Consider the following 17,738-nt stretch of genomic DNA (forward strand, 5'->3'; position numbering starts at 1 on the left):
AATAATAATAACAATAACAATAATAAGAATAATAATAATAATAATAATAGATTGCATTTATATAGCGCTCTATCTCATACTAGTATAAGCTCAGAATGCTTTACATCAATCACGTGATTGCTGATCCTAATACTTAATTCAAACGAAACAAAACATTTCACAGTAACTAACAATAAAAACCAGTTGAAGCACAGGCTGAAACCTCACCGAGTACAAGTCGCTGGTTCTCTCGGCAGTCAGGGAACTGCTGACAACCAGCTGACCAGACACCTCTCCCACAAAAAATATGTTGGATGAAGGAGGGGGAGATACGTTGCTGAGGCGATACCGCACTTCGCTGCTAGGTCCCTGCAACATGAATACAACATACGTGAACACAACATACAGGACTACAACATACGTGAACACAACATACAGGACTACAACATACGTGAATACAACATACGTGAACACAACATACAGGACTACAACATACGTGACTACAACATACGTGACTACAACATACGTGACTACAACATATGTGACTACAACATACAGGACTACAACATACGTGAATACAACATACGTGATTGCAACATACGTGATTGCAACATACGTGACTACAACATACATGACTACAACATACGTGAATACAACATACGTGAACACAACATACAGGACTACAACATATGTGACTACAGCATACGTGAACACAACATACAGGACTACAACATACAGGACTACAACATACGTGACTACAAAATACGTGACTACAACATACGTGATAGCAACATACATGAATACAACATACGTGACTACAGCATACGTGACGGCAACATACATGAATACAACATACAGGACTACAACATATGTGAATACAACATACGTGACTACAACATACGTGACTACAACATACGTGATAGCAACATACATGAATACAATACAGCTGAAGAATCAATATACGTGAATACAACATACGTGAATACAACATATGTGAATTATACATGAATACAACATACAAGACTACAACATACATGAATACAATACAGCTGAAGAATCAACCAACATGAATGCAACAACATATATGAATGCAACATACATGAAAGCAACACAGCTGGAGAATCAACAGCAGAAAATTTTTCTCTTAATCATCTCTTAAAGAGGGAAAAATGTTTACTTCATCAGGTACAAGATTAAGACAAATGTAACTCTGTAAAAAAAGTTGTCAAACATACAATCGTAGATTACGATGAATCGGCAAAGAATACCAGCAAAAATTTCCAGGATTTGAACAGGAAAATAGCAACGTTGAAATAACCACAAGGAGAATACCACATCCTGGAGCGAGCACCCATTAGCGAGACACCAGAACAGAAGTAGGAGCTGACCAAATATACTACAATATTTGTTAACCACTAGTAACTTCATAAAATTGTATGGATAGAAAAACAAGAATTTTTTTTTTTTTTTTTTTAAATCGCAAGTTAGCAATTGAATAAAACAATATTCATAAACAAACTGAGACTAGAAGGTAACTTAATAAAACAGTATTGAGAAAGTATACAATGACCACAAACTGACCGATCTATCACCGTCTGTGGCCTGAATGGTAGAGAGCAGTGTCCCGATGGGCTCCGTTTCCAAGATGTTCACATTGTTGGTATAGGACCCCAGCACCGGGGCGTTGTCGTTCACGTCCTACAAACACAAGTACAGTACAGTCAATATCTCCAAACTATTAAGAACACAAAATATACAAGTATTTTTCTACCAAAAAAAACTCAAATGAGACCCGCCAAGATTTCAGCCTTAATGTGACTACTGTCTCTCAAATGTACTTGTTGGCATTGTCAATGTTGAGAGCAAAAGAGACAAAAAGTTTTTTTGTCCATACTCCAAGTACCAATTAGATAACGCAGAGTTAAATTACTTTTACTTTTATCAACACACTCTACGGAACATTACAGCAACTGCAGCAAACCTGCACTTATCACTACATGGCATTGGACAGACGGGCAAGAGCCCGGATGTTGCTGGATCGATAACAACAACAACAATAACAACAAATTACTTTTATAAACAGAGTTCATGTCAGCCGATCAGGAGAACTCAATATTTACACTTTTTTTTTTTTAATTTCAGATATTCAACCGACAACCCTTTTCCTTTCCTGTCATCAGATGCCACAAGGAGTAGAGAGCAGGAAAAAAACTTTTGGAGTAGAGAGCAGGAAAAAAACTTTTTGAAAAAGCAAAAAACAATATGAGAATCTGAATGCAACAACCTTAACTCTTTAAACCCCATCGGATGTTAGGGCCGTCCGGCAGTAATAACCCGGTTCCCCATGGGAGCGTCCGATGCCGGTGACAACTGTTTCGTTCCATTCAATGCTTGTTTTTCTTGTTTTTCTGAACTATTCCCGAACCAAGTTTTTTAGTAATGACAAAGCCATTGTTTCCGGCATTTAAAAGTTGGTGGAGGCAAGCTTTTGGAGTAATGAGACATAGTGTACCGGGTTTAAGAGACTGTCGCAAAAACTCCAGGAAACGGTGGAAAAAACTCAGGGTTTCAAGAGTTAAGAGGGACTTTCAGAAAACTTAAAAGACTGAACAGCTTAAAGAAATACTTACAATCACATTGACAGTCACTGTTGCAGAGGCAAACTTGTCAGATGAACTGATCGCATCCTGAGAAGTGACGATGAACTGGTAGCTTTGTCTGGTTTCGTAATCTAGAGCGCCAACAACTCTCACATTGGCTACACTGCCAACTGTATCGACAGCAAACGCAGAGGCATCTGTTCGCCCCGGTATGTCAACCAGTACAAAGTTGAATGAATCAGTCAGGTCAGCATCAGTGGCCTGTCAGAGGAAAACAGTGAAGACATATTAGATCAGTAGAGGCTCAAAGGTTCAATCATTTTGACCCATGATAGCAATTAATTCATAACTCATTCACTTCTTCAACCCTCCTTCCTTACCTGCCTCTCTGACAAGAATTTAGTTTAGTTTTAGTAAGTGTTCTACGACACTTGCAACACAATAAGGTCATATATAAGTGCCGAAGATTAGAGGTGTTACAAACATAAAACGGAAGGAGGAGAGATCAGGACGATAGATGTTTTATAGGAAAGAAGTAGCAAACCACACCAGAACACCTGCCAACCACCCACTGACAAGAATTTATATCTTAGAAAATGCACAAATGCATAAACGGAGAACATGGTAGAAGAGTTTAGTTTTAGTAAGTGTTTAACGGCACTTGCAACACAATAAGGTCATATAAGTGCTTAAGATTAGAGGTGTTACAAGGGAGTAACAAACACAAAAAGAAGGAGGGGAGATAAAGACGATAGACGTTTGATAGGAAAGATGAAGCATACCACACCAGAGCATTTTGATAAAGGGATGACGATGTGGCTGTCATCTGGCGAAAAAACCTATCTTCCCCTGCATTTATCACGGTAAATGGGTATCAAACTTTGACATCCTAATATCTTTTCAACAAGAGGCAAACGTGGATTTCACAGTCTAGGGGTACTGTGTTCGCCTCTCATGCAATAGGTCCTGAATTCAAAACCTGACAGCCACGGAAAAACGTCCATCGCCATAGTGTTCTACTTTCACCTTTATTCCTGTTCTCTAGACATGATCTGTTTTCTTGATTTCATCTTCAATTTCTTCCCCCATCCTCGCCCACCCCCTATCTCCCAGCCTCTGGGCTCCTCTCTCCTTTACTTCTGACTTCTTCTACATGAACTGCTTCTCCTGGCTCCTTCTTACTGCTGTCACTCAGCCACATCCGTGATCTTAGGGTTTGAACACCTAGCATACCCGGAGAAGGGCACAGAATCTTGGCAGTCCCATGTGCTAGTTGCACACATTAAAGATCCAGTAGTAGTCCCAGAATCCAAAAGAGTAGGCTTCAGCCACCTTCCGGGTAAAATTCTAAATTAATTCCTACAAGAACTGAAAATACTCTAGTCAGCATGAAAATATGTTGAGTACCTTCAAAATTGGAATGTGGCTGCCTGAAAGCAAAGGGCCCAATTAAGTAGGAATAAACGGACACATCCATAAAAATTAGTTGCACTGCAGGTTGAAGACCCGCAGTCAACATCTCTGGAGATCAAACAGGGAAGGGAAACACAAAGAAAGAAGAAAAACCAGAAGCAAGAAACAGATTTTCAGTATAAAAATTCTGTTCAAATAAAAACATTTTATTTTATATAATAAGTAGTTGTATTTTTTTAAAGTAAAAGCAAACAAGAAAAAGGGGTTTGAGAAAGAAGATATTTTCTTTAGTTTGGGCACATTTACTTTTTCCTTGCAGCATTACAGCAGGTCCCACATAAGGCCTGTTCATCAAGACAGCCAACTTGATCTAGAAAGAAATTTTTTCCTTAAAAAAAACTCAGTTCATATACTTTCCTGAAGTAAGAAACTGGTGTCAATTATCGCAGGAGTGCTGAGAAAGGAACTTCTGTCTATCAAAAACATTGTGTGTGTGTGTGGGGAGGGGGGGGGGGGGCATATCCTATTAAAAAATCTACTGACTTTCCCACAGCATGAATTTACGATAAATGAAATGCAGGAAACCCACAAGAAGTGTCTCGAATGTGTTTCCTTTACTTCAATCTCCAGAAAAGTAAACACAGGTACAATTTTCCCATATTAAGTCCCCTACCGCAATGAGATCAGCACTGAAAGACTAAAGGCAAACAGAAAAAAAAAGCTCTTATGGACCGATGGGCCTGCATCAGAGCTGGGAACAAGCCTGTAGAAACATATACTTACCGTCAGGGAGATTACTTGTGCGATGGGGTCATTCTCCAAGACATTCACTTCGTAGTTCACATCTTCGAACAAAGGCACAGAATCCTGGACATCAGTGATCCTTATGGTAACGGGTACCACGGACTCACGAGGGCTGAGCCCTGAATCTGACGCCATCACCACAATCTGGTACACGTTTTTAGCCTCATAGTCAAAAATGCTCGCTGTCCTGATCTGTCCAGTGAGGCGATCAATGCTGAATCTGTATATGGAATGAAGGAATAACATTTGAGGGGTTCCGAAGCATGTCTGAATGGCAAACAAAATATTTTTATTTTTTATTTAGTAAAGGTTTTACGGTGCTCGCAACTGCATAACGTCATATGAGCGTCAAGGTGTGGATGTCAACAGAGAAGTCCTTGCAGGGAATCAGACTTAGACTGCTCACCGTTCCAGCTTTAACAGCACAAAGTTGGCTTCGACTATCAAGGCACCCCGGAAATAGAGGGTCAGAAGAGAGAGACAAAACATACAAAAGAAGTAGAGGAAAAATGACAATAGTAAGGATTAGGAAAGAAAAAGCAGCAGTTCCCTGTTGTAGTTCAGGCACAGTTATGAGTATGACATTGTTGGATCAGCCCATTTACAATTCTACTGTGCATTAGAAGGACAAATGTCCCCCCTCCCCCCTACCCACCCACAATTGGGAATGGCCTAAAGACACTTCAGTCAGTGGCACCGCCCCGTGGGGTGGTGAGTCGTGTGAGAATCATAACATTTCAGTGAGGACAAAAAGAGACAGCACCAACTCTAAAAGAGAAGACAAAAACCATGACAGAGTGTGCACTAAGCACTCACTATAATGGTAAATGAATATGAAGACAAATTCTGAAGATTTTAGAAAAACAAAATATCCCAATACAGATAAATACAACAGTGCTAATGTTGTTGATAGAGTTTTTGTTTGTTTTGTTTTTGTAAAGTGTTCTACGGCGCTCGCAACTGCATAAGGTCATATGAGCGCGCTGGACACACCTAATATTTTCAGTTGGTAGGAAATTTTGAATTTTTGCCTGGGTGGAGGCCGAAGCCTACTCTTATCGATTTTAGACCACCAAGGGATCTTTAACGTGCGCAACTTGCACAGGGGCCTTCCGAAATTTTTCGCCTTGTCCGAGAAGGCTAGGTGTAGATCTTTCCTACCAGAAGATCAGGGGTGTGGCAGAAAGACAGCAGTTAGGAGGAGCCAAGGAGTAGCAGTAGAAAGGCTGCAGAAAGAGTCAGGAGCCCAGAGGAGGGCAAAGGAGGTAAGGGGGTGGGGGCAGAAAGTGGAAATGAAAGCAGACAACAGAACATTGCTAGAGAACAGGAAAGGAGGTGAAAGGAGATACTTTTTAGAGAAGACCATTTTTCAGTCACCACCCGGATTCAAACCCAGGACCTTAGAATGAGAGGCCAACACCTTAACCTCTAGGCCACGAGAGCCCCTTGACAGAGTTTACATTTAAGGTCTGCAACAACAAATAATATTCATATTGAAGGCAGAACACCTCAATCCCATTTCAAAACATCAAGCCGAAAGGAAAAATGTTTCAGAAAAGATGAAATTATTTTTAATTTAACTTGAATTCCAACCCAAATTACAGCCTCTTTGCCAAAGTCAAATTATGCCATGACCATCAATTTTTTGCGTTTTTATTCAAAATGTCTCACCAGAGGCACTAAGTGGCACACATTTTCAGAAATGTTTGCAGAGGCCACAAAAGCATATCAATTAAGAAGTCATTAAAGAAAGCATGAAAGGCAAAAGAAAAGGGGGAAGACCACCAAAAAAAAAACTTGGAAAAATAAACGACAGTGATTAATTGGCAACTTGGAACAACTCAAACATTTTCTATGATTGACTGATTGGTTGAGTAGGTGTTTTACGGCACTATCGACTCAATTTTGGTCATGACATTTTCTACATAACTGAGAGAAGGCACAAGTGGAGAAATGAGACATGTGCAGCAACAAGTGCAGTAAACACCCCAAGGAAAGTGCTTAGATGAGCAAGGGTCAAAAATGAGAATCTAAAAAGCTACATTTGGATAGCAAAAAAGAGGAAACTTCATTCTAACACTCTGTGAAAGATAAGCTATTTTGGCAGACAGTTCAAGCCATCATACTTACGAACTGAAATCTTGGGTTGGCACAATGGAAAAAGCAATGGCTGCATTCGGGCCTGCATCTTGGTCGGAAACGAAAGTCTGAAAAATAAAGGGTTTTTTTATATTAACATTCCGAGAAGATGTGATTTTGGAATGGATTCCCGCACCTACATGGGGGGGGGGGGGAATAGACCAGATTAAAGTATAGCCAAGGTCATTACTTATTCAGTTAAAGTACTCAGGAGCAAGAAACAAATCAGCTCTCTACATTTTGAAGATTATACAGCAAGCACTTATTCAGGATGTTCAGTCTTTTTTATCTACGCAAGGGATAAACCTACTATGCCAGGTTCCTCTTTTGGTACAAAGTCGAAAAGTGACAAATACAAGACTAAATTGCGCTCATATGACCTTAGCAGTTGCGAGCGCCGTAAAACCTTATACTATACTATACTATACAAGACTAAATTGGTCAATAATTCAAAATGACGGAACCTGTTTTGATAGTTCACTTTGTGGGGAATACATGTTGCCGTCTAGTAGTTTTAAAATGCAACCAAAAAAAAAGGCTTCTGACTGAGGGCATGGAGTGAGGGTTTTCTTTCTTTTATCCGCCGATTATACCCTTTTGGGTGTCGAAGGAAGAAAGAGACGTCTCTCTGTCGCCAGCCGGAGAGCTTGGGTCAGGAGGATGCCGTGAGTGATTAATGTTCCCTGATTCCATCTATCCAGGTCTTTCTCGGTCGCCCTCTAGCCTGGTTGCCATAGAATTTTTTAAGTAGGCACGTTGTGCTGGATGGTGTGTTGGTAATCGTAGGAGATGTCCGAACCATTTGATTCTTTGGTGTTGGATGTGATGCATGACATCATTTGTGCCCACCATTTCTCTGATTACTGAATGAGTTTCTAATTTTGTCTCGCCTGGTCTTGTTTACTGCTTTTCTAAGGCATCGCATTTCACATGCTGTAATTCTTTGCTCTAATGTCTTGTTCGTGGTCCATGTTTGGCATTGATAAGTGAGTGTTGGGATGAATATTTTTTATGGTGTTGATCGGAGTGAGAGTATCTAAGACATTCTAAGTTAATATCTATCTCCCATACAACCACAAAAGCAAACTCCACAGGCAAAGTATTTTAATGAGTAAAAGTCTTCTATGAAATAGAAGGCAAAGAAATCCTTTAACCCTATCCATACGTCGTGTCTTACTATTGTACCCTTACGACGTGGGCAACTCTGTGCCACCACTTTCCAAAGAGGAAATTTACTCGTTAATCCGATCCGTACCTTTTGCATAGCAGTCTGTCAAAAATGATTTTTTGAGAAATACTGAAAGTTTCAAAGAGATCTTCGTACAAGAAGTATTTTAAAATGTGAAGAATACAACCGCGGGGGTACAAAATGACCCCAAGGAGTACGGATAGGGTGAAAAAAGACAGAGGTACCTTTATGATACAATTACCTTAGAAAAGTATCAATAAAATGATATAAATATTCTTTCTACCAGTATTTCACTTGAACAACAGGCAGAAAAAAACAAAGAGTCAAAGGTAAATAATAGTGAAAAGAAGAAAAGCAGACGGCCTCAAACTCACATTGAGTTTTTTTTAAACTTTGAAAAGTATCAGTAAAAAAAATATAATAAATATTCTGACTTTGTTTTGTTTTTGCAGGAGTTTTACGGCTCTCGCTACTGCAATATTCTTTCTTCCAACTGGCAGGTAAAAACAAAGGTAAATAAAACTCACATTGAGTTAAAGAACCTGAGAAAAGTATCAGTAAAAAATAATCTAAATATGTGAGGCAGCGTGGTGGAATCAGGCTCTCCTCAATTTTTGGGCATGTAGAGTTATTGGCATCATCTTAAAGCTTGTTCACTTGTGTTTATTTGGATGAAAAAAATATCCATTTATCTTCAATACAAGTCGAGATATTTGCGAATGAAGGAAGTGGTCACCTGTTTTCAGAGGTAAAATTGGTGAGAAAATGGCCGCCAAAGATTAGTTATTTCCTTAGCTTAAGAGTCCGTGGTAACTGAAAATTTACATTTTTTGTGCCTTTAATCAACGTTTTTCAGAAAAATCCACTCAGAAATAAGTTTTTTAATGGGCATGAAAGGTGTTGAGCCAAAAAACAAAAATTTGAGAAAAATTCACAAACCCACAGAAAAAAGCAAGTTTCTTCACTTTGATTATTTTGACGAGAGCCTGATTCCACCACGCTGCTTCACAAATATTCTTTCAACCAGCTGTTCACTAGAACAAATGGCAGGTAAAAACAAAGGTAAATAATACTCACATCGAGTCGCGATCCAACAGAAGTACCCACAGGCTCGTTCTCTGGTAGAGAGAAGGAGAAGGACGCCTGAGAAAACGTCGGACTATTGTCGTTGATGTCTGTGATTCTTACTGTGATAAGGGCAGAGTCCGTCTGCACAATGGAATAGAAATATGACAGGAATTTAGAAAAATGTTATTCACGATTATATATCATACCTGTGTGTGCATGTTGTGTGCGTGTGCGTGTGAGTGTGTGTGTGTATGTGCGTGAGTGTGCATGTGTGTTTGTCATGTGTGTTTGTGTGTGTGTGTGTGTGTGTGTGTGTGAGTGTGGGCATGTATGAGTGTTATATGTGTGAGTGAGCGTGTATGGGCGTTATGTGCGTGTGAGCGTGTGCATATGCGAGTGTGTGTTGTAGTGTGTATGTGCATGTGTGTGTGTGTGAGAGTGTGTGTGTGAGTGGAAGGGGGTGGGGAGGTGAGAGGAGGGCAGATTCTGTTAAAATCCACTGACTTTCCCACAGCATGAATTTACGATAATGAAATGCAGGAAACACACAAGAAGTGTCTCGAATAGGTTTCCTTTACTTCTACCTCAAAAACAGTCAGCACAGGTACAATTTTTCCCAAGAATCTGGCCAAGCTTTACCACAGACAACTCAACTCTTTATGTTCACAATCTTCAACGGACAGCACTATCTGTAAGAAACGAAGCAACTCATTCCAAAGAACTATCTGAAAAGGAAATTCTGCACTTTTCATTGGTCCTCGGAGCAGGCACAGCTATGTTTAGAAAGCATGTGTCAAATAAACAAGAAAAAGTGACGGAAATATCATTCAAAACATTTAAAACTTTGAAAATAAGTCTCCGTAGTTATCGTTTGTCTACATCTTAAGAAAAAAAACCCTGAAAAAAATCATTTCCGCACCTGCTTTTTTCAGTACTAAGCTAGTTTTAAGAACGATTTCTCGTCATTCTATACCATTCTTACATACGTGATAGATCAGGCCAAGACCATATAACATGATGTGACAACCAGATGTACTAAATCTTGAGAACCTCGAACATGATTTACAGTGTGAAGACATGAATTACACTGTAGGGTAACTATGATAAAAACGTAAGAACGCAGACAAAAAGTATGTGGGTGATGGAATTAAGGAGAAATAACTCACATTACTGTTGGCATCGTTCACCGTTACTGTCAAGTTGTATTCTGGGATCGTTTCACGATCAAAGAGCCTCTGGTTTAGCAAATTAGTCCTGTGAACATGACAAAGAATAAGTTTTTCATTTAGTAAGAGTTTTACGGCACTTGCAACACAATAAGGTAATAATAATATAAGTACCGAAAAATAGATGCGCAGCAAGAGAGTAACACACACAAAAAAGGAGGAGAGATAAGGACGATAGATGTTTGTTAGGAAAAAAAGAAGCAACCCACACCAGAGCACCCGACAACCACCCACACAACAACAAAAAATGTTTCAAAGTGCACAAAGAACTTATACAGCAAAGCAGAGAACACTGGACTTTCAAAAAAGATAAAAAGATCCACAATCAAATGTGTGCAAAGTAATCAGCACCCAGCAAAGGTGCTAACTCCAAAGAAGACTCACCCGTCAATCCTGAAATAGGTGGGATTCCCAGGTGAGGGGTTAGGGGCCTGTCCGGTAAGGGAGAAAGTCAAAGCGCTGATGTCATCATCCGGGTCAGTAGTGACACGCTGAAAGAAACAGAGACAGTGACACTTTGTAATATATTACCTGTATTACCTGTCCTGGGCAACAACGTCATTGCACACCGGACAGGTCCATAAGTGCTCAGTTCCCCCCAGGCACCAAAGCCCGCAAGGCATCCATACTGATTGTTCCGGTGGCTGTCTGATTAATATTACTTTTGTAATATACATACCATCATCATCATCATCCAGTGCCAGATCTGCGACAGACATCGGCGATCATGATTTTTCCATTCATTCCTTTGCTCGGATGCTCTCAGAAAAGCTACGTTTCCCTGATCTTTCCCTGTTACCCATTTGTTTAAATTCACTAAGTATGTTGTTCTGGGCCTACCCCTGCCTCGCTTGCCCTCAATTTTGCCAGTGAGAGCTAGATGTTCAAGACCCTTTTGTATATTCAGGTGTCCCAAAAACTGCATTTGTCGTTTCCTGATTGTTTTTAACATTGAGCGTCCCTTGTGGGCTTCATCAAGCACTACCTCATTTGATTTCTTTTCCTTCCACGATACTCTTAGCAGTCTCCTAAGAAACCACATTTCTGTTGCCTCTATTTTATTTTCACTGTCTTTAGTGATTGTCCAGCATTCACAGCCATATAGAAGGGGTGACCAAACATAGCATTTCAGGACTTTCATTTTGGTGTTCATTGATATGTTTCTATTTTTCAGGATTGGGCTCATTTTATTGAAACTAGCCTTAGCCATTGCAGTTCTCCTTTTGCATACCAATAAACCCATGTCCGAAACAAAACACAACACAACACAACACAGGAAAAGAGTAGAAAAATCAACACAAGTTCCACAAAAACCTTCTCATGACCCTCCCTGCTTGGTATAAACAACATCGTGTAGAGTCAGCACAACACTGGCTCCATTTCACCTTTAACAGAAAAGGACAAGTCAGACAGAAAGGACAACAGTCAGACAGAAGAGAAGTAGAAAGAGCAGAGTACCTAAGAGCTCTTGAAAACCAGTCACTCTTTTTGCCCTGAGCTATCCAGTGTTTAAAAAAAAACCCAAAAAAACTCAGTTCCAAATGAGACACTACAAAGATCACCTACAGAACCTACAAAAATGGAAAAATACTTTCTCTTTTTTAAAAAAATTTTATACTAATCAAGCAGTAGAGGCCACAGCCTTTAAAATCAAGACTTGTTTTTACCCCATTCTTTCTACTATTTTCTGACTTACATCACAGTTCACAAAAGAGTGAGGGAATGCATCTTGTGCAAAGTATTTACAACTCTTTTGTGTTTTTTCTGTCCATCTGTCAGTTTTACTTTCAGCTAACCGTGACCTTAATGAACTTTTTATCTCCAAAGCATAAGGACTCACTTGAAACAGGAAGAGATCCGAATCAACAGGAACACCTTCGCTGACGTAGATCAAGTACGAGTCTGCGGAGAACCTGGGAGCCTGGTTGAGCTTAGGAACCACATTCACCACCACCACAGTGTCAGCTCTGCAAGAGACAGGAGGAAATCATTTTAAGAATAATAATAATAATAATAATAATAATAATAATAATAAGTAGTAGTATTTGTACAAATCCCCACTCTATGTGCTTTACACTATATGTGAGGCATGCTGACAAAATGAGTTACTTTTTGCTATCCACAAACGGAGATATATTGGCCAAAATCGACTCAGGGGTCAAATTTGTAGATTTTCTATTGATGCCATATTCTTTAAGTATAACATGCCTTTTGTTATTTTATACTCATAAATTGTAAAAACTTCTCCTATAAGCGTGGTGTAACTACTTCCATAGCGCTCGAATCCAAGAAGTAGCTAATTTTGTAAGCACGCTTCACACATCATTACCCCGGCAGACCATAAAACAATCAGAAACATTCTCAGCTTCCCGGGAAGCGTACAGTGCAAGCAGCTGATTAAGCAAAAAACTCCAACAAAGTGACAAGATCTTTCACTGTCTATTGCTGGGTACCCATTCCCGCCTGGGTGAAGGAAGGAAAATGCATGTAAAGTGCCTTTCCCAAGGACACAACGTTGGCCCCTGACGAGATTCGAACCCATGATATTACGGTTACGAGTCAGAGATTCGAACCCATGATATTACGGTTACGAGTCAGAGAGCTGGATCATTCGGCCACCAATGCAACATTTTAACACATTATAACATTGTGTAACAATGTGTAAGCCACATACCACACAACAATCTCACACGTGATAACCTTTTGTATCAAATAATATACCTTGTTCTCCCTGTTTGGTTGATATAAATATCTAGCATATATCTTTGTTCCTAGCATTGTCAAAATCCTGTTCTTCAGCATTTATCAGCACTTACGTCAATGCAGGATTTCCGCTGTCAGAGGCTCTCACATACAGGTAATAAACTTGACCAGCGGTCACTGATCCTTGCAAGGTGACAGTCCCGTCTAATTGGGAGACATCAAAAGTAGAAGGTGCGTTCGGTTCAATATCCACTAGGCTGTATCTCACCGGCAGAGAGTCTGCGTCACTAGCCTGAACCTGAAAGATGTTTGTTTGTTTTAGTAGAGGTTTTACAGTGCTCGCAACTGCATAAGGTCACATGAGCGCCAAGGGGTGGATGTCAACAGAGAAGTCCTTAAAGGGAATCAGACTTACTCTGCTCACCTCTCTAGCTTCAGCAGCACAAAGTCTGCTTTGACTATCAAGGTATCCCGGAAATAGCGGGTTACAAGAGTGTGACAAACATACAAAAGAGGTAGAGGAAAATGACGATAGTAAGAGTTAGGAAAGAATATGCAGCAGTTCCCTGTTGTAGTTCAGGCACAGTTAAGAGCATGACATTGTTAGATCAGCCCATCTACAATTCTACTGTGCACTAGAACGAGAAATGTCCCCCCTATGGGAATGGCCTAAAGACACTTCAGCCAGTGGCACTGCCCCGGGGGGAGAACCTGAAAGATGTAAAACAAAACAAGTTTTGAGGAAAAGCATAACAATGCTCTCTGCTGAGGGAAGACACAGTACAATTAAACAAATATAACTGTATTTTCGAAGCCTGAGGTATCCTATAGGCACAAAAAGGGAATAATTTAACCCCTTGCAAGAATAGACTATCAGAGAAAAGTCAACAAACAAATATGCCACATGACGATATATGGGTAATGAAATGGATTTTTCGTGAACACACTTATTGAAACCTTCTCACCTGTAGCAGAGTGCGGTAGTTTATGGGGTTAGTGTAGTCGCCTTCGGGAACATCTGTCACATAATTCTGAGGTGTTAAAAATGTCGGCCTGACGTCGTTCACATCCACAACATTCACTCTCAGGTTCTGAGTGGCAGAAAATCTCTGAGGAGTTCTATCTCTGATGGTCACCTGAAAACAAGAATTCAAAATTGAAAGTATGCAGGTATGTATAAATATATATATATAATTATGCATGCATATCATAGAAATTTACTGAAATCAGGGTTGATACTTAAAATAAATGTGCTAGGCACTGAAACTGCTACGACGAAGTCAAGCCTAGTTCTGGCCTAGAGAATTGTAAGAATGTCATTTTGGAAATGTACACAGCACAAATACCCGGGTCCCTGGAGTACAGAGGCTCTACAAAAATTGAAAATAACGAAGCTTTCTTCAGGCTGCTTCCATTACTTTGAACATATTATTTCTCTTTAGAGCATAACAAAGAGGAAGCGCTGTCAGATTCCACACACGGGTGAGAGTTCAAATTCAACCCCAGAGTGAGACATCTTTCTCACCGTCTCGTCCTGCTCAACATAACTAACATTTGATGATAAAGGTCCACTCCAGCCCGTTCATTCTTCAATAATTTAAAGTCATCTTTCTTACATGACGTCACAGCTACCTTCTTATTTTCCAAATGGAGGGTGGAAGTAGATCTACAGCAGCTTGTTTGTTTCAGTAAGTGTTTACGGCAATTGCAACACAATAAGGTCATAAAAGTGCCGAAGATTAGAGGCGTTACAAGGGAGTAACAAACATAAAAAAGGAGCAGGGGAGATAAAGACGATAGACGTTTGACAGGACAGAAGGAGCAAACCACACCAGAGCATCCGCCAACCACCCACCTTCAGCAGCTAGATTTCTACTTCGGTACCTTAAAGTACAGTTAATAGTTGTCCAACAACATTCTCCCCACTTATAGATTATATGGCACTTAACTTTGGAAACACGAATATAATATAACTTACGGTAAACTCATAAAATTGTCGATTCTCGAAATCCAAAACGTTATCGATTGAAACAGCAACATAGCCATCATCGCTGACAGAGAAGGGTACAGATGGCGGGTCAATGGAAATGTCAAATAAAAACACATCCGACACAGACTGTGGAAAAAAGAAGCAAAAGAAAAAAAGTTCAGAGTTGGAAAAGAAATAAAGAGTCTTCTGCGACGTACAGCAAGCCAGATATACATTGTTACATAAGTGTTGCCTGGACATAATAATTGGATTACTGGTACATTTTTTTTAAATCCACTAATTGATTATTGAATTTACCTCTTACCAAATGCAAAGTTAATGAAAGAATTCAACATGAATTGCAGTGCAGTATCATATCAACTGATCAGCATTACAACAACAACAACAAATCATTTATATAGAAGACCATGAAACTTTATTTACAGTACTAAGAACCCTATCTCGTATATAAGACTGCAGTTTTTTTAAGGAAAAATCTACTTCATCCATGCATAAATGTATATGCCAGTTTTTGTTTTTTAAGTTCAAAATATGAGAACGATCAATAGAAAATCATAGCACATTTTATGTTCTACATGCACTACTTATTTGCCAGAATGATAATTTCATCTTGTACCTGGTCACCGATACTTCATAGAGAACACCACCATTGCTGATGCCCATCAACAAAAGATATCTAAAGTACCATTCCCCCCCCCCCCAAACCATCATTTGTTGACAATAAAATATAAGATAAAACCCCCCAAAAAAAACCAACACTCAGAAGAGAAAAACTAGTACTCACCACGTCAGCGTCGGAGAAGGTCAGCTTCAGCAGAGAGGTAAATCCAGGATTGGCAGAGACTTGAGAGAACAGCGGCGAGTTCTCGTAGATGTAACCCACATTGCTGTTGGCTGTGATAACTGGGGGGTTGATGTTCACAGGGTCCACACTCAGAATAATGGTGGCGTAATCCACTCGTTGATTATCACTGACTTCCTTTGCCTGAGAGAAAGAGTCAAACAAAGTTTTTAGTTTTAGTAAAGAGTTTTACGGCACTTGCAACACAATAAGGTCATATAAGTGCCGAAGATTAAAGGTGTTACAAGAGAGTAACAACAAACGTAAAAAAGAAGGAGGAGAGATAAGGACGATAGCTGTTTAGAGGAAAGGAGCAAACCACACCAGAGCACCCACCAACCACCCACTCAAACAAAGTGGTTCAGACACGGATCAGTTGAACAGGTCTAGACGTGTTAGTCTTTTGTTACGGAACGCAACTGCATTGACTAAGAAAAATATGTGATGCAGCGCGGTGGAATCAGGCTCTCGTCAATTTTGGGGCATGTAGAGTTATTGGTATCATCTTAAAGCTTGTTCACTTGTCTTTATTTGGATGAAAAAAATATCCATTTATCTTGAATAAAAGTCGAGATATTTGCAAAAGAAGGAGGTGAGGGTCACCTGTTTTCAGAGGTAAAATTAGTGAGAAATGGCCGCCAAAGATTGGTTGTTTCCTTAGCTTAAGAGTCCGTGGTAACTGAACATTGACATGTTTTTGTGCCTTTAGTCAACATTTTTCAGAAAATCTATACAGAAATGAGTTCTTTAATGGGCATGACAGGTGTTGAGCCAAAAAACAAAAATTTGATAAAAATTCACAAACCATTGGAAAAATGCAAGTTTCTTCACTTTGATTATTTTGACGAGAGCCTTATTTCACCACGCTGCCTCACATATTGCAAAGGTTGTTGGTCACACTCCTTTCAATGTTTGGAAAATATGATAGCATAGACGTAGGGTAACAAACACACTAACAAAGTCATCACTTAGAAGCATCCCCCTTGTGATTTTTTGGCATCATCATCCAGTGCCAGATCTGCGTCAGACATCGGCGATCATGGTTCTCCATTCATTCCTTTGCTCGGATGCTCTTAAAAAAAGCTACGTTTCCCTGATGTTTTCCTGTTACCCATTTGTTTAGGTTCCCTAAGTATGTTGTTCTGGGCCTACCCCTCTCTCGCTTGCCCTCAATTTTCGGCATACTTCTATTAAATAATTTCCAAGTTTTTTGTCACTCTATGCGATGAATGAGGGTTGTGTCCTGCCCCCCAGGACAGCCTGGCAGGGATCTAGAGTAAGTGCCAAACAAACAAACAAAAATGACACACACTCAACACTAAGACTACTATGCACAGTGAGTTCTGCAAATGTAATATTTAAGTGGGAAGTGTCTACGTACTCCCCGATAGGGTATACGTAGTCATGGTATCTAGGTGGACCCCAAAATGTTGGATTGTGATTGGCTCGCTGAGCGAGCGGTAGTTTACATTGGTTACAACAAAGATACTACATCCTACGGTAGGTTGTACTATCTTTGGTTACAATGCAAGGCTACTGATCATCTCGGGCGGTGTGTCGATCTAGTGTTACTATAATTTATTTATTTTAGCCCAGAGAGAGAGTATTTAATGAATAAACGTATCTAGATCTAGAATCTAGATCTAATCTAGATGTCTAGATCTAGATCTATCTAGATCTAGATCTAGAATCTAAATCTAGACCGAACTGCACCCTCTTGGCTGGGTGCACAACAAAATCTAGATCTATACTCTAGATCTACATACGTTTATTCATTAAATACTCT

General features: G+C 39.8%; 1 protein-coding gene across 1 annotated transcript in view; it reads right to left on the minus strand.

Moving 5' to 3' along the window:
• Positions 1 to 17,738, minus strand: part of LOC101847743 — a gene marked incomplete in the record, with an annotated part of 240,046 nt that overhangs the window by 194,607 nt on the left and 27,701 nt on the right. The window contains 13 exon segments of the mRNA XM_035970982.1: positions 208 to 348; positions 1,561 to 1,677; positions 2,610 to 2,840; positions 4,776 to 5,016; positions 6,927 to 7,003; positions 9,202 to 9,333; positions 10,359 to 10,446; positions 10,803 to 10,909; positions 12,259 to 12,385; positions 13,235 to 13,419; positions 14,087 to 14,257; positions 15,100 to 15,237; positions 15,896 to 16,096. Of these exon segments, the coding sequence (XP_035826875.1) occupies positions 208 to 348; positions 1,561 to 1,677; positions 2,610 to 2,840; positions 4,776 to 5,016; positions 6,927 to 7,003; positions 9,202 to 9,333; positions 10,359 to 10,446; positions 10,803 to 10,909; positions 12,259 to 12,385; positions 13,235 to 13,419; positions 14,087 to 14,257; positions 15,100 to 15,237; positions 15,896 to 16,096 (1,956 nt within the window).

This window comes from Aplysia californica, unplaced genomic scaffold, assembly GCF_000002075.1.
Source record: "Aplysia californica isolate F4 #8 unplaced genomic scaffold, AplCal3.0 scaffold00353, whole genome shotgun sequence".
In the NCBI taxonomy this organism is placed as follows: Eukaryota; Metazoa; Mollusca; class Gastropoda; order Aplysiida; family Aplysiidae; genus Aplysia; species Aplysia californica.